The 21,783-nt window shown below is 40.5% G+C and overlaps 3 protein-coding genes across 4 annotated transcripts; 1 reads left to right on the forward strand and 2 right to left on the reverse strand.

Annotated features, from left to right (window-relative positions):
- Positions 1 to 97: 97 nt before the first annotated feature.
- On the reverse strand, positions 98 to 11,881 carry LOC146553537 (ankyrin repeat domain-containing protein 13C-like). The gene is made up of 13 exons (XM_085254948.1): positions 11,036 to 11,881; positions 10,902 to 10,943; positions 9,239 to 9,343; positions 6,668 to 6,753; positions 6,401 to 6,446; positions 6,132 to 6,198; positions 5,835 to 5,979; positions 5,601 to 5,732; positions 4,878 to 5,039; positions 4,713 to 4,792; positions 4,471 to 4,569; positions 1,562 to 1,662; positions 98 to 1,463 (listed from the first exon to the last, which is right to left on the reverse strand). The coding sequence occupies exons 1-13, from the start codon at positions 11,394 to 11,396 to the stop codon at positions 1,333 to 1,335; spliced, it is 1,557 nt and encodes a 518-aa protein (XP_085111074.1). The 5' UTR covers positions 11,397 to 11,881; the 3' UTR covers positions 98 to 1,332.
- znf830 (zinc finger protein 830) lies at positions 11,423 to 13,315 on the forward strand. Its single transcript, XM_085254952.1, has 2 exons — positions 11,423 to 12,480; positions 12,567 to 13,315. The coding sequence occupies exons 1-2, from the start codon at positions 11,979 to 11,981 to the stop codon at positions 13,121 to 13,123; spliced, it is 1,059 nt and encodes a 352-aa protein (XP_085111078.1). The 5' UTR covers positions 11,423 to 11,978; the 3' UTR covers positions 13,124 to 13,315.
- Positions 13,316 to 13,365: 50 nt separating this feature from the next.
- On the reverse strand, positions 13,366 to 21,513 carry efcab14 (EF-hand calcium binding domain 14). Of its 2 annotated transcripts, none has more exons than XM_085254951.1 (9): positions 20,790 to 21,513; positions 20,086 to 20,231; positions 19,789 to 19,934; positions 18,966 to 19,064; positions 18,753 to 18,860; positions 16,427 to 16,579; positions 16,202 to 16,310; positions 15,972 to 16,103; positions 13,366 to 14,910 (listed from the first exon to the last, which is right to left on the reverse strand). In XM_085254951.1, exons 1-9 carry the CDS (start codon positions 20,963 to 20,965, stop codon positions 14,732 to 14,734), a joined length of 1,248 nt encoding a protein of 415 aa, XP_085111077.1. In that variant the 5' UTR covers positions 20,966 to 21,513; the 3' UTR covers positions 13,366 to 14,731. The 2 variants fall into 2 exon arrangements, with proteins under 2 accessions (XP_085111077.1, XP_085111076.1); XM_085254950.1 differs by having other exon boundaries at positions 20,086 to 20,234; positions 20,790 to 21,512.
- Between the last annotated feature and the right edge of the window lie 270 nt (positions 21,514 to 21,783).

Genomic DNA, 21,783 nt, shown 5'->3' on the forward strand with positions numbered 1-21,783 from the left:
AAATACCCACTGAAGCGATAAGAATCCCCAATATATCAAAATATTTGTCCACCCCTCTGGAAGCCTCATAAAATTTTTATTACAAACACGCAGTCAGTTGAAAGATGATGCTGGTGCTTTATTTAAAGGGAAGTGAAGTAGGTATGGTTGCAGTACATATTAGCTGAAGCCAGACAGCTCAATGGATCAGATAATGTCTTATCTGGAGAGTTGAGAGATCCAGCAACGATCAACTTCACAGCTTAGTTCCCTCTACTTGCATTTATATATGTATACATATAGATATATATATAAAAAGATAATCATATGCAGACAACAATCAAGGAGAATTTATAAGCACTAAAACATTTTCTAAGAGTCAGTGTTCTAATTTCCAGTTTCTCCTTAAGTACCAGCCAGCCTGCAGGTAGTAGAACAGAGAATATACCTTTAAAGAAGCATGTGATCCAGGAGGCCAACACAGCCAGAGCATGCCTTAAATATACTTCTTATCAGTGCAGTGTTAAACTAAGAACAGTTTACCTGATATCTCACCTGGGTTCTCCCATTCACAAACGTACACACAACAACCCCTGGTACAGTACAGTTACTCACTCACACACTGAGCACATACGATCACGACAGACATGGAGAGACAGCCGAGAGGTAACATGAGCTAACCTGAAGATGCAGGAGACTGCGTCCCTGCGCAGGGAAAAGGCTCGGATATCGTACTGTAACAATGGAGGTCTTCTTTAATGCTAAACCTTATCCCAGCTGGTTAAAAACATTCTTAAGTACCGGAAATGTATTGCTACACAGTGTTACTCATTTGAGTCCATCTCTCTCTATATATTATAGATAATATATAAATGAATATTAAGCACAGTTTGAGGATATAGCTATATCTGCTATTCTTTTTGTTGTGAAGTACAGACGTGAATTATTTACAGACGAGGGTGTCAGTGCACTTTCAAGAATGGGAAGTCAGTTCTCTGTCCTTGAAGATGAGGGGAAATATTTAAATAGTGACGATGAAGTCTGACAGCTTTCAGAGTAGAGAACAGCAGCATGGAGCAGTGGGTTTAACTGCTCTGTTGAACAGCGAGTACAATGAAAGCTATCATCGATTTCACAAAAACGGCTCCCGAAGCATCTACATGTGAGGTGGCGCTCTAACACCTGCTTGCATTGATTTGCTTTGGATCCATCAGCCAACAGAGCAACTGATCACTAAGACCGGCCCCCACCCGCCCCTTCCTTTTCACAGCTAATAAATACAGAATAAAACAACACAATATTCCTTTTTTTGTCTGCACTCCCAAACTTGCTGGCCATATCCCCGTTTACAGATCAGAGGTCTGGGAAACGACTGGGATCTTCTTTGTAATCGGCGGGGATGAAGAAAATGGACTCTTCGAATTCGTCGTAACGGAATTCCTGAAAGGTGACGGTCGCTGTGATCGTGGGGAAGACGGGGATGTCTGTGAGGCAGGAAACACACGCAAAAAAAGGTTATTGGTGATCCTGCTCCTGAAACTCATCTACTCACAGGAATGCAACGACAGGTCGCTTCACATACCGAGTTTGACAGGAAAACCAGGCGGAAGTTTCATCTGGACAAACTCTCTGAGTTTGTTGAAGTGCTTGAACGGAGCTATGACCTCCAACACATTCAGTAATCTGGAAGCAGAAGAGAGTAAATCAGAACCTCACAAATTCTTACAAAAATAAATAAAAAATTAAAACGGATTCAATGCAATTCGAGATTTTGACACACACACACACACACACACACACACACACACACACACACACACACACACACTTTCAAGTCATTCTAAGTGGTGATCCTCTGAATTTATTATTCATAACAGACAGATTCACATTTGATCACGATGTCATATGAAAGGCAGATTTTGCCTGGTTTGCTGTAATAACTTCGCCTGCTGATACAAGATTTCTTCGTCATTTCAAAGTTGCAGTCTTTGCGTCGCGCTCCTAAGCGGCATTCTAAGGAAAGAACATTTCCCCTTTAAAAGAAATATTCACTTGCTTTGTCTAAATGAAACTATTCCAGCATCAGCATTGGCTCTAAATGACCCTTTGATTACACCCGAGCTGAAACTAGATCACTTAAATAAATTTAAAAACAACAAAGTGATGCCAGTATGAACAAGAAAGGTAATCCTGTAAAATGAACACAAAAATTTAAAGATCTTATATATTTATGGACTTTATATTTCAGGTTAACAATTTCCATATATTATATAGTTTCATATAACACATAAATAACAAGAGGATAGTTGATACCGGCTATCTGCTGATATGCCGTGATCGGCATTTAAAAAGTAAAGGGAAGGCGGGAGAAATAACCTTTAAGCATGCTATGAGTGTTGATGTTTCATAGTTTCTCCACTAGAGGGCCTTCTGCAACTTCCCTGTTGGCAAGACGAGAAATCCATGACTTGTCGCAATAATCTTCTTATCTTGTCATTTTATCTTAGTAAGGACTAATAAAAAATAAATAAATAAATAAAAATAATAGAATGCTTTGTGTTTAATGTCTGAAAGAAATATAAAAAAAATATCGTCCTATATATCGGATTTTTTTATTACAAACTATCAGCCTTAAAAATTCTACATCGGCCTGGCTTTAATTTCTGTGAAGTACTTTTTTGTGCTGAAGTCTAAGGAATGTTAGACTTCCAGACTCAGGAAGTTATTTGTGCATACTAACTCATTTTTAGGACAAACGCACGATAATATAACACAATTTAACAGGTAGTAAACGCTCCCATTTTATTTACCCCTTCATTCATTCATGCACATATCAACTTTACCTCACTTCCATGTGTGGCGGTAGCTACAAGTTAGCCGTCCAGGTCTTTTCTCTTTCATGACTAAAACTGCCTTTCATGTAAAAGTTAAACCTAAAACACTGGAGTGACACTGATGGCTGCCCGTGATGATAATAAATCAGTTTCTGTGAACCCCCAAACCGATTCACAAGAAAATAGTCCAGTGTTTTATTTCATCAATCACACAAATCACACACACATGCAGTTTAGAGTGAAAGGTAAGCGGGCTGGGGAACTACCAGCACCAAGGCTGGAAATGATGCAAGAAGTGCAAAAGGTTTATCGTACAAATTATATTATTTATCATCAACAACTAGAGCACTGTCTATTTTGGGTCATTATGACATTAAAACCGAAAACGATCAAATACTAAACATAGCATATTAAACATTACAACGAAAAATATGCAAAGGGGAAAAATTACATTAAAAAAATATTAGCTCTGATAAAGAGAGGTTTTTATTGCTGTCTCCATTAAGGTTCATTCAGTAGACAAGATAAAGCAATTTATTGCCTTTACTAAGTTCCCGTAATATTTAAACCCGAGCCACATCCCGCCTGAATCCCAAATGAGGGCAACGTGAAATTATCTTTTAAAGTGCTGGATCTTTTTTTATTAGTTCTTTCGTACACAGTCGCCAAAAGACTACTTGTGACCGCAAACAAAACCAGAACAGAAGGGGGGGGAGCTGGGAACGTGCAGCAATAACACTGAAACCAGTGCTTCTTAGACATGAAACATGTAGTTGATTGATGATGGAATTAAAAGCCAACTTTCTGATGCACAAACATGCAATGCACTGAAAGGATGGTTTTGTTCATTACATCCCAAAGATAATAAAGTATCTTTGGGATTAAGATGATTCCAAAGAGTTCCTGAAGAATTTCCTGACACATACAAAACAGTTTATCAAGGATTCACACCTTGGCTCATCTGAACACTTGCATGATTAGTAGAGGGACAGCAATCCTCAGGACAAACCCCAACACCTGTTAAATACCTGGGAGCCTCCCATCAGTGGCTTTAGAGCTAATTAAGCCTCTTGAATGAGACGTGAAAGTTTCACAGACTAAAAAGAAGAACCTACACTGACTTAACCAAGTCAGATAAAATCTTTTTTGGGGAAAAATCTTTTCCAAAATTTATTATCAACTCTTGGAAAAAAACAAGGTTTAAAATATATATATATAAAAAAAAAAAAAAGATTTAAAACTGAAAAACTCTTATCAGCCAGGCCCATCATTTGGCCCGACTCTGAGAACAAGTCTCGACACACGAAAGCCTTGCAGCTCCAAGGTTACAGGTGCATACAGTAAGGCATGAAAAGAAGCGAATAAGAAATTTTAACTTCAAACAAACCGTGCCGGGTTCCCATGGTGGCCAAGCTGAGCAAAAGAACATTTTTGGTGAGGGTGGTGAAGGTGGGGGAGTGTTTGAATTTTGTAATCTTCTCATCAGTGGCTCTCTCCCACAACCAGTTGAAGCCCTTTTGTCTACCTGGCCCAATTATCTGATGTGATTCATCTCATCTCTGCACTACCCTTTTCTAGTATCCCAAGTGTATCCACCCAGGCTCAATCTGCACAGAAAGCTTCGCAAATAGATCTAAGGAGCAAGGGATGTACTTACGACTCAATGCCTAGAGGGAAATCCTGGCTCATGGCTACAGTAGCTTTGAAGTTCTTCTTGCTTTCCTTACAAACAAGCTCTCTGCCAAGATGAGGTGGCCTGAAGGTGAGAAGAGGCACAGACGAACACAAAAAGATGTTATTTCACACTCAGCAGTTATACATATTTTCTTCTACCTGCCCTGAATAAATTCCTAATTACAGTGAGGACTGATGACATCGTAGAAAACACAAGGTGCTTACTTTCCGTGCTCCGCGGTTATGTACTCCTCCCATGAAATTGTATTGGGTGCTGGAGCTGTGAGGGACTGCCTTCTCACGGGCTGGAGGGCAGAAAAACATCCGTCAGTGTTAGCACCATTCACCGCTGGCGGATGAAGCCACGGCCCTGAATTCTTTCCTTCTCACCTCAAAACTCTGCTCACTGATGCTGCCTCCTTTACTTAAGCTCTCCATGATGGCTTTGTTCCTCAGGATGTCTTCTTCACTTAGGTGCTCCCGCCGTTTCCTTGACTCCAGCACCAGACCGTTCACTGCATAGAAGTCAGCCAGGAAGTTTCCAACTCTCTCCTGTACAGGAAACAAACAGATGGTGCCATACTTCCAATGCAACAGCAGTAAAAACAAAATTTCAAACTTGGGATGTGCTGCACAGGCTGTATGGAGGATCAAAGTGAGGCTTGTGATGCCTTCAAGGGGTCATGAGGTAAAACCTAAGGGCTAAGTATGTTTATTTCCCACTGTTGTAATGTGGTTGCTCAGTTTTCTCCAGAATACTGTAGGATTTTTAACCTTACACTATAAAACGCCTCGAGGCAACTGTTTTTGTAAAATGGGAAAGGTCCCGGTGCTTAAAAACCCCAAAGTTCCTTTAATATGTTTTTTCCCCCCTTCTTCCTCCTAATGTTGTCCCATTTCTTTTAATGGATTGGATTTATATAGCGCTTTTCAAGGCACCCAAAGCGCTTTACAATACCACTATTCATTCACTCTCACATTCATACACCGGTGGAGGCAAGCTACAGTTGTAGCCACAGCTGCCCTGGGGCAGACTGACAGAAGCGAGGCTGCCATATCGCGCCATCGGCCCTTCTGGCTTTTGCTTTAACCATACTGTGAAATAAGCCTTACTGTTTTATCCTCTCTGAAGAGCCAGCCGATCTGACTACGGGAGAAAGTGATGGACTTGGTAGAAAGGGTTGCAGAGTAGACGTCGCTGCTCATCAGAATATCCACCTCCTCTTCTGTCTCCATCTCTGACTCCTTGGGGCAAAAACACCGAGTCAACTTCTTGCTGTTCATTTCTTTCACATCTTTCTGATAACATGATGTGAAACAGAGGTCTCCTTATGCCCCCCCAGTTACCTCGTGGTGTATTCTTTGGTACACTTTTGCTTCATTGTCCAGAACCACAAAGGACTGGGACGGTGCGGCGTCGCCGTTGAAAATGAAGCTAAGATCGCCGCGCTGACATTTCATATCGGTGAAGTCTATGAGAGTGGTGTCAAGTCTAAATCAAGAGAGAGGAGGAAGAGTGTGTGAAGATAGTTACGTCCTACTTTTCAGAGCTAAAAGAAGTTCTCGACCTCAATAGGAAACATGCTACATTAAACACACAGTGGTGTAGATGGGGGCAGACTTTAGCTAGTATTTATATCTTACCTGATATTGATGCCCTGCTTGTAGATTTTACAGGCATCGGATGGCAGCATCCGGGACAATAAAGGCACTACAACAGATGAGACGTGCATTTATTCAATAGTGACTTCCTGCTGTGTTCGCACTTAATGGAGGGTTTTGGGTGAGGTTACAGCTCCGGAAATTTTCAAAGGATTTAAAAATCAAGAGCAGCCTCAAACTATTACACGCTGTAGCTGTGTGTGAGAATATGTTGCAGAAAATTTCACATTTGTGTGAAAGTTAAAACTCACCCCAGCTCTGAAAGTCCCAGTGCAGCTCCAGATAAAAGTCACCGAGCTGCACCAAAGCATTCAAACACATCAAAAGGTCAACGCACAACATAACAGAAAGTTCAGATTATACGTGCATCATCACTTGATATTGCATGCTCACGGGTAGTCAGCAGACATTTAACCAAATCAATACAGAGAAGGTTTTTCAAACTTTATGGGACTAAAGGTTTAACGATGTCAGTGGAAAACCTGAGTTTGTCATCACAGTGTTTAAATGAGTCTCACCTCTCTGAGAGCTTTGAGTAATTTTGGCCTCTTGTCCTCCACACTCTCCCTCGACTGCTGCTTTAGTTTCCGCAGTATTGCTGTGACTGGGGGGAGACAACAGGGATGGATCATAATGGATGTGTATTATAAAAATGTGGTATGACTTTCAAACTCATTTTTTACATTGTGTGCCACATACAGGCCTCTGTGATCTTAAGTGGGCCGGGCAAGCGAAACTGTCCTTTCTGTCAGCGTAAAGATGTTTAGCTACACATTAAACCCCTGAAATATCTTAATATAAGAAAAAGCAGTGGCAATTTTAACAGCATGTCTCAGTTTTTCTAAATGATTTCATTGTTCAGCTATTACTTAATTCCTCTGGTTTGCATGAATGGTCATAAGGCTATCTTTACCAAGACTGTAAAACATATAAAAATAAAGTTAAAGGTCCCCAAAATGTATGCCCTCCTTCACATTTTCAGCCTGCCAGTGGGCCAGACTGGAGTCTTTGCCAGGCCGATTCTGGCCACCTGGCCTTATGTTTGACCCCGATCTAAAGTCACAACTGTGCATTTTAACAGGAGCTGCTGAGTGCATGTTATTAATACATTTTTAAACCCCTAAAGCATGAGTATTGGCACAAGCCACAAATATTTTATGGTGGTCACCCTCTCTTCCAGCATTTTCAGATGACCTTTCGCGCTGAGGGAGATATGAGTGCCAGGATATGCATATTTCACAACCAGTCCACAGGACTGAACTCTGTCACCCAAACCCCGACACACTGATTGCCACAACGCGTCAGTTAAAATTGTGTGATTTTCATAGATTATTACATAACACAAAAACACTGAATCCCACCCAGCTTTATATAATTTATATAACTGTGCAGACACCACAGCCGTGTTTGGATCGGCTGATGTAACCCGTTGGCTCGTGAAGTGCACGACTTCCTCTCACAAACTGACCAGCGTCCTCTCAATGATACCAGAATGAACCACAAAAAAAAAAAAGAAGAAAAAAAATTATATCTCAGCATATCTCACACGTATCCTTGGTTATTTCAGCCAGGGGAAATATTAGGCAGAAAATAGACGTGACCGAGGAGAGAAGTGCTGACGAGGCACACGCTGCTGCACTCGGGTAGTTCATAATCGCACGTCCAGATAGCGAGCTGCTGACACGATGGGCACATGTGTAAAAGTGAAAGCTGATGACCAATGACAAGACTGCAGTGCTTTGTGACAAGCTATAACACACACAAATAGACACTTGACATTTGGCAAACCCCATTATTATTCCTTGCTCTCTGTCTCTCTTTAACACCAGCTGTGCACCGGCTGTAATTTAGCCAAAGATTTAAATCTAAATATCCTTTGTCACTGGATTATGAATTTCTATGCATGGTTTAAATGCACCCGGCCCCCTCTCTGCCCCTCTGCCACCCCTTCACCCTTGTGAGTGATGTGACCTTCTCAAAAGCAAAGCTCCCGGTCCCAGTCCCAAGACAGCCTGCCACAGCAAGCACAGAGAGCCGAGACGCATACTAACAAGGCTGAGGGTCATTATTCAAACTACCAGGCCTCAAACGCTTTGTCGCAGGCTGTGTAAGAAAATGATGCTCATAGCTCACTCGTATCATCTATAGAGCCAAAAGCAAGAACTAAAAATGTGCAGCTCAGCACAGCTACAGAAACTAAAATAAATTATTTACTATTCAGCCCTTTTAGCAGACAATTTATATGTTACTTTAGCTTGAACAAATCGCACTAACTTAACCCAAAACCTACAAGGACAGAGGAGCGAATATATCTCCAAAGCATTAGCTGGGACCTTTTACATGTCATTTGACCTATTTCACTAGATGTCGAACCTAAAAGCGGTAGCATCGTTAAGCAGGGCAGTGGCAAGCTTTAAGCTTGGGGCTAACACTAAGCCATTGCTAAGGCAGCGTTCCAGCCCATCTGGATGGTGAGTGCTCAGAGAAAATCCCCACCATAGCTTTTTAGATGGGATGGCCAGACAGCACTTGTTGTGGTTAAACACTTACATGACTAACAAATGATCCTTTGAATACTAACACTTATCTCATTACCTTACGACAATACTGGAGGAGACAATTTGCTAGAAATTCTACATCTTCAGCCTTATTACACAAGTTTTATTTGTCAAAAAAAAAAATGAAACACTGATCTAACCCTCATTTAATGTAGACATGTTCTCTGAAACTTAAGATTTCATCTATAATCAGAGTAACTCATTTGATTCCTGATGCCAGTGCAAAGCATGTGGGGAAAGAAAATCCAACCAAAACACTGCAGCTATCAAGCTGATGTTCAGTAACACCACTACAATATGAACATTCATACAGAACACCTTCCCAATTACCGATATGACTGAATAACCCACAAATACTGTCTAAAGAACACATTGTATATCTATATAACCCTCAGATAGGCAGAACTCAGCCTAACTGTCAAAACAGGGAGTGTGTATGATTGCAGGTGTGACACTGAGATTGCAACAAACAGATCCAAATATGAAAAGCTCAAGTCAGTCTACAGCTATTCAGAGTAGTTTTAGGCTTACTCATTTGCCTGTCGCCGTAGCTGATGGCTTCTGCTAGAGGACTCCATCCCTGTGCATTTTTTATCTTTACAGGTGCATTATGGGCCAACAGGAGGAGAGCGCACTCTGAAAAGGAGGAAAAAGAGAAGAAAACAACCAAACAATGAGTGACAAATGTGATTAGTTCTACAGTTCTGTTACTGCTGCACTATCACTACATGCATTGTTATTAGAAACAATTTTAATATTTGCAAAAGGCCACTATATAGTGTTCTGCACATGCTCAAATTGCGCTCATTTACAGGACCATGATTTGAAGGGTTGGTAAAACGGGTTTACCCACAATAATGTTTCTCATGCTGTATACTGCTGCAGCACTCTGTGGACTTCCTGACTAAAGTGCTTCTCTTTAAGGATCCTCTCCCAAAAAAAACCAAAACAGTTTGCTTTAATCGGTGAGCTGGCCTGACAACATGTTTAGAGCTGTGGGTGCTGAAATCACACCACAACCATTGCCTTTAACTTATGTGAATGTAATCTCATCCATTACAATGTCAGGGTTTTAACAGCAGAGAGCAGCAGGTTCAAAAATGGCTCGAAAGCGACATGTGGTTGATATTAGTCATAACAGGCTGTGTTTGTGTCACTGTTTGACAACTGAAATAACAAAGTGTACATCAGAGCAGCTTCAATTTAGAGTAATTTCTATAAAGACACAGTGCATGGGCGCAGAGAGAGCAGGAGAGAAGCAAACAGATGGTAATGCTGGCCACATTAGAGACAGACACATGCTTACGCTAAACATTTCCTGCATGTCGGCGGAGTTGCCATAAAAACTAAAAGTAGTACACTTGGTCTTCAGTTACTCAAATGACAGGAGTGCATGAAGACTCTTGACTTTACTCATTCCTACAGTTATACTTGGCAGATTTGGCTCTAGCAAGGAAATAATGGCAGACTGTGAAACAGCTGTCTGCATCTGGATTAAGTTGAGGCAGCTGTTCTGTCTTCATTTGATGGCATGCCAAACTAGGCATCAGACAGCCACTTTGTTAAACAGTGAAGTAGGTACGGGGCAGCTGTGGCTCAGGTGGTAGAGCGAGTTGTCCACTAATTGCATGGTCGCCAGGGCAAGAAACAAATTCTTTTCTAATAGTTCAGTTTAATCTGTATCAAATTAAGGTTTCAGGACTAGAGGACTTTGCGTGGTACACAGACTACAAAGAGCTTTGAGTCAAATTTGTGTTATAATTGACACATAAATGAAATTGTGTCTCTGTGCCCATAAATTGGCTTCTTTGTATGCAATTACTGATATATGTGGATTTCTCTGAGCCTAACTAATGTGTCATACCAAGATTATGTTATCGCTGCTCTGCAGAGGTCAGATAAGACACGGTTATGCGCACAAAGGGTATGTGGGCTATTCCAACACAGGAATAGGGAACTGCTGCGTTCAAAGGGGGCTTTTAATGAGGATTCAAAATACTCTTTTAATAAAGCCATGTTAGGCCACGGAGAGCACGGCAGATTTAGTCAAATTTCCTGGGCTTAAGCAGATACTGGAAGATTACTCTTTCAGAGTGCTCTTGGTAATTTTGTTTAATCCAGTGCAAGGCAATAATAATAATAACAATTTTAAAATGAGGTTATTTCATTTTACTACTCTATGGTTCAGCATTACCTTTGTGGCCCAACATGACAGCCAAGTGAAGAGGTGTGTTTCCTGGAATTAAAAAAATAAACACATCAAGTAAATATCAGCCTCTAGCACAAACACTGTAAATGGAAATGGAAACATGACAGCAGAAAGCTTACCATGCACATCCTTCTGGGAGATGCTGTGGGTCCTGATGAGAGAGGAGAGCCTACGCACATCTCCCTTAAACACGCATTCATGCACAGGGAACTCCAAGTCGTCACTGGTCAGGATTATTGGGTTCTTGTTGTTGTCGCTGACAACTGATGAGTTACCGTTGATGTTGTTGGCATTGAGCTGCTGCTGTTGTTGTGCCGAGGTTTTGATTGACTTCTGGAAAGCCTTGTTGGACTTGAAATGCTTACCGGTGCCGTTAGAGATAGTCCCGTTGGAGGTCTCATCGTACGTGTCCATTATCTCGTCATTTTTGTTCGGTTTCTTGTGGTCCTTTCTCATGGTGCGTATCTTCTCACCTGTCATGATGTCTATCGTGCGGTAACTGGTGAACTACACACGAGGCTAACGTATGGTGAAGATGCGATATGGTAGTGGGCATTAGCAAAAACTCCACAAATATGAAAAATGCTCAGTCCTATTAGAAATTTTGAGCTAACGGCGACGCTTTTTCGCAACGCTTCTGTTATTAAAATAGCGGTACGCGGTTCCTAGGACACGTTAGCTAGCTGCAAGAAAATGAATATGGTTTGATTTATCTATGGGTGCGGCGATGAAAACAAAAAATAATGACAAACATTAAAAAAAACCACACACACAAACAATGAATCGGGATAATAAGAAAGAAGAGCAAACGACTACATCGTTGTCTCTTCTACCGCGTCTCTCGGATGCAGGTTTTAAAACGGTATCGACGCTTTGCGGCTGAATTCAGGAGAATCGGGCGATACAACAATACTGAGCCTCAGCTAACATCTCTGCTAACCCCGTTAGCAGGCAACTGACAGATCTCGCGAGATTATTGTATTGCGTCATCTTTATGAGACGCGCGTACTTCTCCAGAAGCAACTCGCTGGCTAGCTAACGAGCTTGTTTTTGTTTACAAGAATGGCGACCTCTAAGAAAGGGAAGAAAGTTGTTAATCAAGAGGAACTTCGACGGCTAATGAGGGAGAAACAAAAGCAAGCCAGTGACAAGAAACGCGTCGAGTCTCCGTTTGCTAAATACAACAGTCTCGGCCACCTCAGTTGTACCCTGTGCAATGTGCAGGTGAAGTCCGAACTGCTGTGGTCGGCGCATGTTCTTGGGAAACAGCACAAAGAAAAGGTTGCTGAGCTGAAGGGAGCAAAAACTCAACCGGTGACACCGCAGAGTCAGCCACTGAAGCGGAAAGCACCCGACGACGAGGACGTTAAAGGAAAAAAGGCGAAACCCGCAGCGGCTCCTGGTCAGCCTTCGTTAGGACTGCCAGGAAATTTCTTTGAGAAACCCAGCGAGAGGGCAGCTGCTTCTTCACAGAAGACTGCAGGACTGAGCCTGCTGGCTGGAGTCTATGATGAGGACGATGATGATGATAATGAAGCTACTGGGGAGACATACAAACATAACAGTATGTTTGCACTGAAGCAATTTCCTAATGTTGTAAACCCGCTCAACATTTGGCAATAAAACCCTTTCTGATTCTGATTCTGACAGGTGAACAGGTGGCCACACATCCGCCTGCTCAGAAGGATGAAGCTGCAGGACTACCAGCTGACTTCTTTGACAGCTCCATCCCACCCACGCCTGCAATCTCCCATTCAGGCTCCATCCTCAAAGCAGACGTTCAGGAAAAGATCCCAGAGAAGAAAGACAACACAGCCGAGGCGCTCCCGGAGGGTTTCTTCGACGATCCGGTTAGAGATGCCAAAGTGCGCAACGTGGACGCTCCTAAGGATCAAATGGACAAGGAGTGGGAAGAGTTTCAAAAGGAGATCCGACAGGTGAACACAAAGTCCGAGGCCATCGTGGCAGAAGAAGACGAGGAGGGGCGACTTGAACGTCAGATTGATGAAATTGATGAACAAATTGAGTGTTACAAGAGGGTGGAAGTACTGAGGGACAGACGGGATGTGGTGAAGAGCAAGTCTCTGCCCAGAAAGCAGGAACAAGTGGACACTGGCGACAGCACTGAAGAAGAAGAGGAGGAGAATGAAGAGGAGTTGCTGGGGCTTTTGTCGCAGGACTGGAGAGCCAAAGGAGCTCTGGCCTGACTTTCTCTTGATATGTGTGACTGACCTCAGTTTTATTCAGAATATTGTTATAGCCTTCCTCAAGGTGGATGCCAATTTGTTCCAGTTTCCAAAAACTGTGAAGTTTGTGAAAATGTCTATCAAATCTTTCTCCCTTTGTATATTTCAGACTGGATTGGATATAATTCTAGTAAAAGACCTGAGTGCCACAGACACATGAGAATTGCCACTTTGTCTTATGACACATGGGAATCCAACAATCAAACCTTTAACTGTATGTTTATTCATTGGTGCTCAAACAAAGACATTCATAAAATCTCTCATTTACATACAGTAGCAGCATGGACCCAAAATCTATGCAATGGCGACCAAAGCCAGCTAACCCATGTCCCGCAAAAACAATTAGTCGCCTACGTTAAGTTATAAATAATGCGTTCATGTTACATAAAAAGGAACATGCAAAGCACAACAGAATTAAAAAATGCAACATGTTGGATTATGTCTCTAAAGCAATTTTTTTTTTATCATCCCAACCCCATTTACAAGGTAACTAGATTAGAATACATTTTTACAGCATACAACAAAGTCTGAATATGACAAATTTATGATGTAAGTACAACATTATGAGGCCATTTAAATGGCATAAAATGAGTCAAGTCCAGAGTGACGATCAGTGCTTCTTATACTACCTGTTACATATTGTGAGCTATGTCTTCTGCCTTTCCACTGCAATTCTACACAGGTAACGTCTAAATCATTTTGTTATTGCTACATATGCCTCATGAGTTACGGCTTTAAAAATCTTTTACGTGACTTTAAGTGTTCGTAGCCCTTCAAATCTGCAAAACATCAGGAAAATGCATAAAACAGAACCACAGTCACTAGATATACATGTACAGATGGATAATATACATGATCCAAACCATCTGAATAAGGTAAATGAGGAGGAACAATCAAACTTGTATCCAGCGTAGAAAATAGCATACAAAAGTATGTTTTTGGAGAAGTAAGGAAATTGTCTAAAACCAAAACAAAAGCCTGACAAAGCTGTTTATAGTAGTCATTTGTAAACATTCATAAAATTCTATCTCATGTTCTATAAATAAAGTTTACGTGAGTTGTACCAGGTGCCGGCAGGAGGAAAGTCTGCTATACACTGACAGTTACAGCCTCAGTAAAAGCTAAATACACAAAAACTTTACATCAAGATGAGACAGTTGGTCCAAGGAACGAACAAACCAACCAACAAATAAAGACAAGTACATGAACACTGCAAGTCTTAAGATTCAGGGTAAAGCAAGAGAGTCAAAATAATTCACACTTATTTTCCATGGATTAATAATATAAACCGAGCCGTTTGTTAACATAGGAGCTGGATGTTCTATATACAGATACTCATTTGGATTGCTGTTAAAATTTAAGATGCTTTGGGGCTGACACTAAGTCGAAATGGACTCGAGGATGGGGAGCGAGTACGGGGAATGTCAGTGTCACTTTTTCCACAATCAGTAAGATAAATATTCAGTTCAGGAAAGTGCAGCAATTACAGAAAAGAGGCGGAAAACCCAAACCCCACAGACCCAGCTGGGTATTCAATACTGTTCACTGCTCTCGGTGATGATGATGTGCTCACAAACCTAAAGCAGCTCTCAGCTCCTTCAGCGAATACTTCTGATCCCCGTCAGTGTCAAAGCACTTGACGATACGATGGCTGGGTGTTGATGTTCCAAATATTTCCCTCAGGTCCTCGTAGGTCAGACTCAATGAATTTTGTTCAGCATCTGTCTGCTGGAACATGCGTTCCAAGTCTGTAACAAAAAATATTTTAATTACAAACAAAATTTGTACACTTTGGAAATATTTAATTTTCTGCTAAAAGCAAAGCAACAAGTTCTGGAGCCTCCTCACTTCTGTCCTGTTAGTTTGTTTTAAAACATCACATAGCTTATTAAGATTTAAAGAAAAAAAAAATCATAAAGAACATCAGGATTCAGCATTTATGATTTTAGAGTTAGAGCCGAAATACAAGGCATATACAACCACCAACAAAAAGTTGCCCAGTCTTCAGCAGATACATGTACTGCACATATAGTGACTGGGTGGAAATGCAAACTGCAATTTCCTAATTGTAAACAAATATGGTATATAACTGCCATGGTGTGGCTCAGTTTACCACACAAAACTGAACCTGTTTAATCCAGAGGTTGTGGCATCACTGCTTAGAAAGTGACCGTTCACAGTAGTGTCCTTCTTCCGTCCTGCAATCAATACCTGCACTCATGAAATTCAATTATTTGCTCTTAATTATGTTTCATTTCATGCCAGGACATTTGACAGAAATCTAATTTCATAGGTTTAGAGCATGTCCACACATTTACAGTTTTCTAAGAAAAATGCATTTCCGCACCACTCTAGCATTAGGAACCCTACAACTGAGTCTTTTAGAAATGCCTGATATTAGGTTTGCTAGTATGTGTGGAGATGCTAAAACATTCTTCTGACAACAGATCATTTTCATATAAGTGTGGATTTAGCCTCACTGTACTACAAGGATATGAAAGGACTGCGATGGTTTTGTTCTTGCAGCGCCTCGAAAGCTCATTAACGCAATGTATCCCTTTTGCTGAATCAATGCAAAAAAAGTATCAAAATAAGATTAGGGGATTATGCGCTGGGCTATTTGTTGGCTGAAAGGTAGTCTTATCATCTTGGTAAGGTTGCCAGGCAACAAGCAGAGACTCCTTTCATTACAGCGAAGAATCAATCGTCTCATTTAACTTCACAATAAAGCCAGCGTGTGTAATTCCCAATATTTTGATTTTTTTTCTTATGAATGCTGAGATATGTATTTTATAGTGTTAGAGTGCACCTGTCAGAGAACCGATGCCAGGCAGTGACACAGTCTTTGGACATTTTGTCCAAATATGTCTCCTCGAGCGGTTTGCAGTTAAAAAGGGAGGATGCCTGCTCGTCTGTGGCTCTGTCAGCGGGGTGGTGATCTCTGTCAGAAAATACATAAATAAAGAAGAAATAAGCATTAAAATGCAACACGGGGCAAATATGACCTCTGTGATGAGCTCCCTTTTGTCTACACTTTACCCTGCACATCCCCCGGTGTTGCTTTGGTTGTTGTAGCTTCGTTCACCGCCTCAGTTGCTGGACTTTCACTGCTGACTGCTGCTTCAGGTGCTGGGTCATTGTTGTTCAACTGTACAGCAGAAGATAAAATAAAAAGTGCTTACAGTGTTCCTGTAAATCCTGGTATCAACACAACGCCACAAAATCATCAAAGGGAAGGGAAAAAAGGCTCATCATATTACTGACGCTTTGTTTTGAGCCGTTCTCTAATGAGGCCACTCTCTGATGAAGATCTGCCACTGTAGAGAGGAGGATGTGGATCTGCTCATCAGTCCATGTGTGGTGCTGCTCCTCTGTCTTGTTAACCTCACTCATGGCTTTTCTCAGGTCTGTTATGTCCTATAATGATTAAAAAGAACATGTCAACCATCTCATAGTTAAGGGAAAATAGATTTTATACCAAGGTGTTAACAGGTTCAGGTTGACAGTGTACCTCATATGACTGCTGCAGTCATGGTATCAGGTAGATGGAAGTGTACAATTACTTTCTGTGTGTCTTTTATCTTCCTGTTGTGCTAATGAAAAATAATGTGGAGAAAACATTCTGCAGTCGTCTCGGATATTTGACCTAGTTTCACTCTGCAAACTAAAGCATCTAAGCTCCCAAAATAGATTGGCACTTGTTTCATGTATTATGGATGGAAACACAAGGCATGAATCCAAGAAATGACAGGACCTTCTTAACCCAGCAACTCCGTCAATGTAAGCTTGACAAGAACTGCAAAAGCATGCATGCATTTGTGGTTTAACAAGTTAATCTCGCTGTGGCGAAGTTCACCTCAGCTTCTGGTTTGGATCTGTGTAACAGTTAAGCAGATCAACGAACATTTCATCGACTGAAACGCCTTGGTCATGTCTGAGTAGATATGTCTCAATTCTGAGTGAGACTGAAAGTACATTAGACAGCAGGACACCAAGTTATTTAACGCATTCATTCCAGTGCGCGCAGTACTTGTTTTATGCGCACACCTGTCTCTATACGTCCATACATAAATAATAAATAAGATCTGCAGCCTTCAGCAGCATTTGAAGGGAGCAGAGATGTAAATAAAAACAGACAAGCTGTCAAACAACATAAGTGAAATCCAACTTTGACATTGACTCATAAAATAATTTTTCAGCTTTGCTCATGTGAAATACTAAAGCTTGAAGCCCTATCCTATTTCTGAAGGAATACAGCTACTGATTATTCTGTGATGGTTGTCAGCTGCCAACACTGCATTAACCTTTCAATATTTGTGAAAAACTGCTGGGAAGGCTATACTCATGGACCCTTCTGCCTCTCATACAATTTATCAACATTGAGAAACAGTCGTAACTACTGAGACACACTGAGATATATAACCACTGGCTACTTTATTAGGCATATCTTGATAGTGCCAGCTAGGATCCCCTTTTCCCTTCAGAACAACCTCAGTTCTTAGTACATAACGAGTGGTTATTTGAGATACTGTTGCCTTCCTATCAGCTCAAAGCAGTCTGGTCATTCTTTTCTGACCTCTGGCATTTTCACCCAGAGAACTGCTGCTCACTGGATATTTTCTCTTTTTCACACCATTCCCTGTAAACCCCAGAGATGGTTATGAGGAAAACTCCCAGTAGAACGACAATATGCGAAATACTGAGACTAGCCCATCTGGCACCAACAACCATACCACATTCACTTAAATCACTTTTATCCCCCATTCTGATACTCATTTTGAACTTTCGCTCATCTTGACCATAACGACATGCCCAAATGCATGAAGCAGCTGCCACGTGTTTGGCTGATGTTCCTAAACATGCAGTTGAACAGGTGTAACTAATAGAGTGGTCACTGAGTGCATGTGGATAACACATGCACTCAGATAACACATGCACTCAATAACACAAACAAGAGGGTTGTGTACATTCTAGAAGGAAAGTAAAAAATTAAGAATAAAAATAGTTACATTTAAGTGACTAAAAATGTTTTTTGCATGTGTAACTACACAGAGCAAATTATTAAAGGGAATTTTTTCTGTTCTCTCGTTTGCTTAAATCTGCATAATTAACAATTAAAACAAAACGTAAAACCTAATTGCTTATACCTATATACACTTTCTGAATCAAGTAGCTTTAGCCATTTTCGCTTCAGTTTAAAAGACATTTTTCCTTCAGAAATATTAAAGATATCTGTGCTCCCTGACATGACACTAAGACAAAAGAAGAAAAACTGAGTGTTTAAAGCAGTCTCAGATTTTTGCTTTCAGAAATTGTTTGCGCATTTAATGTAATTATTACCTGAAATCTTTCCCAGGTTTATTATCAACATACATTAATGTAACTGCATGCAAACAATGGCCAAATAAGGAAAAAGTACAATTAGTCAACTGCAAACATACACAAGCAAGAAGTACAAAAGCAATCTGAAAGTGTGAATGTGTGGAGGAAGCGCTTTCAAGATCTGATATGCTCTTTAGTCACAACATGTAGTTGTACCAACTGTCAGTTGTTCAATCCAAACTATTACAAATGTCACTGATAAATTTACCACTGTCTCCTTCAAGTCGTCATCTTTCTTCTGAGTTTCAAGAGCAGCCTGCATAGTCTTCACATCGTGTTGTACACTTGTAAGCGTGCTCCCAATTGTAGCAACACTCTGGAAAAGAAAAATATTTGTAAAGTCACTTCTAACAAAATTTTTAAAAGGGGGAAAAAAGTACAAGGCATCTTTTTTCTGTTTTTATTACCCTTTTCTTCTCACCTTTTGAAGCTCTTCTACTGTTGTTGGAAGGCTAATTAAATCAGCAGCGGATTTCAAGTTGGCCTTTAAATGGTTTACAGCAGAGTCCAGCAAACTGATCTGTACAAATAAAAGACACAAACCATCCACTTTATTAGGAACACCTAACAAAAAATGCAATCTAATAGAACATCCCTCAAATTTACCATCACTAATGTTACAATATTCTGTTTGTTTTACATATTTAAAACAAATGTATGTGGTGCTTTTGGACTGTATTACTATTACATTATTATACTAGGTATGTTATTTTGTCCATCTTGCTTTGAATTTAAATGTTTCAGTAAAAATGTAACATGTTTGTTAATAAATTACTAAAAAGCTGACGTCTTAGTCTGGTGACTTCAACAAACTGGCATCTTTATATATTCAATCATTTTATCTCAGCAAACCTAAACTTAAGACTAAAGAGACTAAATAAATGTAAAAATCTTCTTCTTTGTTCCTACCTATCATTTCAGAAAATTAAAAAAAATCCAATCCAATTTGTAGGAACATAAATTATGCATTTTCTTTTTTACAAGTTAACACCACAAATTAAAAAAATATACTTTAACTACTACTGTTGGCACCACTTCTATTTCATGCATTATATCTGCAATTTCGAAAACTTTTCTAAAGCAATTTTCAGCTACATGGTATGAAAAGTGCATCATCCTGAGTTAATTCTCACTCTAAGTTTAACTACCACTCAGTAGCTTATCATTAACAGCTCAGTTTTGTATGTATGACTGAGTAAATGTCGAGGTGGTTTCAAAACCTCCAGACAGACATTATGACTGACCTTTCGGTTCATTTCTGTCAGATTGGACCAGAGTTTGTTCAGGCCTCTGCCACCGTTCTCAATATCATCAAGCTGTCTCTCCTTGTTTTTCAGGTCCTCGCTTAATTTTGGTATTTCACTTGACGAAACCTTCTGGCTGGATTCCACTGTAACAAAAAACAACATAAGTGTTAAAATAAAGGAATATGTGACTGTTTAACTAGCATATAAAATGCTTGTGTACAAAGTACAAGACCTTTTTTTTCTTTTCTTTTCAGTGATAACAAAAAGATAACAAGGTTTGTTTAGGAGTCTTACTGCTGTGCAGCTTTTCTTTCAGGGAGTCCAAATCTTCTTTCAGAGCAATCTGCATCCATATGAGCCCAGCACAGGCCATGACACAGGCAGCTAATATGATGAACAGAAACAAGGGATAGCACACATTGCAGCACTGTGTGTAGCTTCTTCTGTAAAGAGAAGAAACACAGTAACGTGAGACAGCTTTACAGCCGTACACATTCTTCCATTTTTAATGAAGGAGATATTTTCAGAAAGCTGTGTGCTATGTTATGGGAATTATGAGGATTATTTGTAAGCAATCATGCTTCAGAAATCTGGATGGGTAGATTCTATACAGTCAATGATTTTCCTGATGCTCCGAGCACAGAAGCAGGAGAGTGAATTGATCTGACAATAAAGAGGTTTTCTTTTAATCTCTGCACTATAAAGGCAGTGTGCTCGATGGGAGCTGACTGTTGAAATGATGCTGAAAAACATATTTATTATTTTTACATTTTCCCATGTATCCCTGAAGTTTATAAAATAGTGACAAGCCAGTCCCAAAGCATGACACATTAAAACACAAGCACACGTTATTAAAAGTGAATTCAGAGGTAGAACTCACTTTCAGATTTTCTTTAGAAACTCAAAGTGAATTTAAGGCATCTTATTAATGAGGTCAATTGCGTAGGAAAAAACATGCTATACACACGTAACAAAATCTCGTTAAACTGCTTACTTACTTCCCAAAGTTGACTCCGCCGTTCATGCCGTTGAAGTCGTCATCGTCGGAACTCGAGTCCGATTCCGAGTCCGGAGGCTCGGTTCGGAGAAGCCGGTGACCGGAGCCCTTTTTGGTCTTCTTCCTCTTGCTGTCCCCGAGACCAATCAAAGCATTTAGCTCCTTCCTCTTCTTCATCTTCTTTTGAGGGGTCAGCGAACCCGCCGAGCCCGATTTAAACCCCACTAAATCCAATGTTTTGTCCAGTTTGGTAGATGTTAAGTTTACGGAGCGGAGCTAAGCTAACTTAACGTCCTTTTGCTAGCTTAAATTTCAACCAGGCAATGGTGCAAATAGATAAAAACACATCGGTTTTTTGGATTCTTTACCATACAAATAATGCACGAACAAAGTGTTCGGTGTGACGTTACCCTCCGACAAATAAAGGAGCTTCTCTAAAATAACTTGTTAAACGCGCTACCGGTTAGCTTCCTCGGCTAGCATCTGACAGCTTGCTAACGTTTGCTAATGCTGGTCGCCGCTGTGCTCTTACAACGTCTCATTGAATTTTAAAATTTGCTGCTCTGACCTGTGTCATTTCCGAAACACAGCATTCAAGTGTTTAAATAAATCAATACAACCTGTCGGTCATATCGTAAACATATTTCCAACAACAATTTGTTCTGCTGCCTGTGTTGTTTGGGTAGGGCGTCCCAGTAATCTCACAGCTCATTGGTCCAAAACGGTGCCACTTCCTGCGCTCCGTTTTGACAGGGAGCGAGCCATGGGAGCAAAACACCAGCCGTCCCCGACAGACAGACAGCAGTCGCACGGTCGTGTCAAAAAGTGACAGATAATATTTAAACTGTTGTAAATGGCTTATAATCTGTCACTGTGAGCCAGGGTTTTGCAAATCAAAGAAGACCGATAACAGTGGAACACAGAGTAGGTGCAATAACGCTGAGTCATATATAAATATATATGAAACAAAAAATTTGATGGAGCTTTAAAGAAAA

This window comes from Mchenga conophoros, linkage group LG18 (genome assembly GCF_057382185.1).
Source record: "Mchenga conophoros isolate Kocher_MC1m ecotype Shallow Benthic linkage group LG18, M_conophoros_male_GT1.1, whole genome shotgun sequence".
In the NCBI taxonomy this organism is placed as follows: domain Eukaryota; kingdom Metazoa; phylum Chordata; class Actinopteri; order Cichliformes; family Cichlidae; genus Mchenga; species Mchenga conophoros.

What these genes read in the sequence shown, in the direction of transcription:
- efcab14 (XM_085254950.1), bottom strand. Translation starts at nt 20,965, where the DNA reads ATGAAGAAGAGGAAGGAGCTAAATGCTTTGATTGGTCTCGGGGACAGC. An exon ending in CAGTAGAAGAGCTTCAAAAG is followed by an intron (nt 18,861 to 18,965) that starts GTGAGAAGAAAA and finishes TTTCTTTTCCAG; the next exon opens with AGTGTTGCTACAATTGGGAG. An exon ending in ACGACTTGAAGGAGACAGTG is followed by an intron (nt 16,580 to 18,752) that starts GTAAATTTATCA and finishes TAATCATTATAG; the next exon opens with GACATAACAGACCTGAGAAA.
- LOC146553537 (XM_085254948.1), bottom strand. Translation starts at nt 11,396, where the DNA reads ATGACAGGTGAGAAGATACGCACCATGAGAAAGGACCACAAGAAACCG. An exon ending in TTCCCTCTAGGCATTGAGTC is followed by an intron (nt 1,663 to 4,470) that starts GTAAGTACATCC and finishes TTCTGCTTCCAG; the next exon opens with ATTACTGAATGTGTTGGAGG. An exon ending in TGGTTTTCCTGTCAAACTCG is followed by an intron (nt 1,464 to 1,561) that starts GTATGTGAAGCG and finishes CCTGCCTCACAG; the next exon opens with ACATCCCCGTCTTCCCCACG.
- znf830 (XM_085254952.1), top strand. Translation starts at nt 11,979, where the DNA reads ATGGCGACCTCTAAGAAAGGGAAGAAAGTTGTTAATCAAGAGGAACTT. An exon ending in GGAGACATACAAACATAACA is followed by an intron (nt 12,481 to 12,566) that starts GTATGTTTGCAC and finishes TGATTCTGACAG; the next exon opens with GTGAACAGGTGGCCACACAT.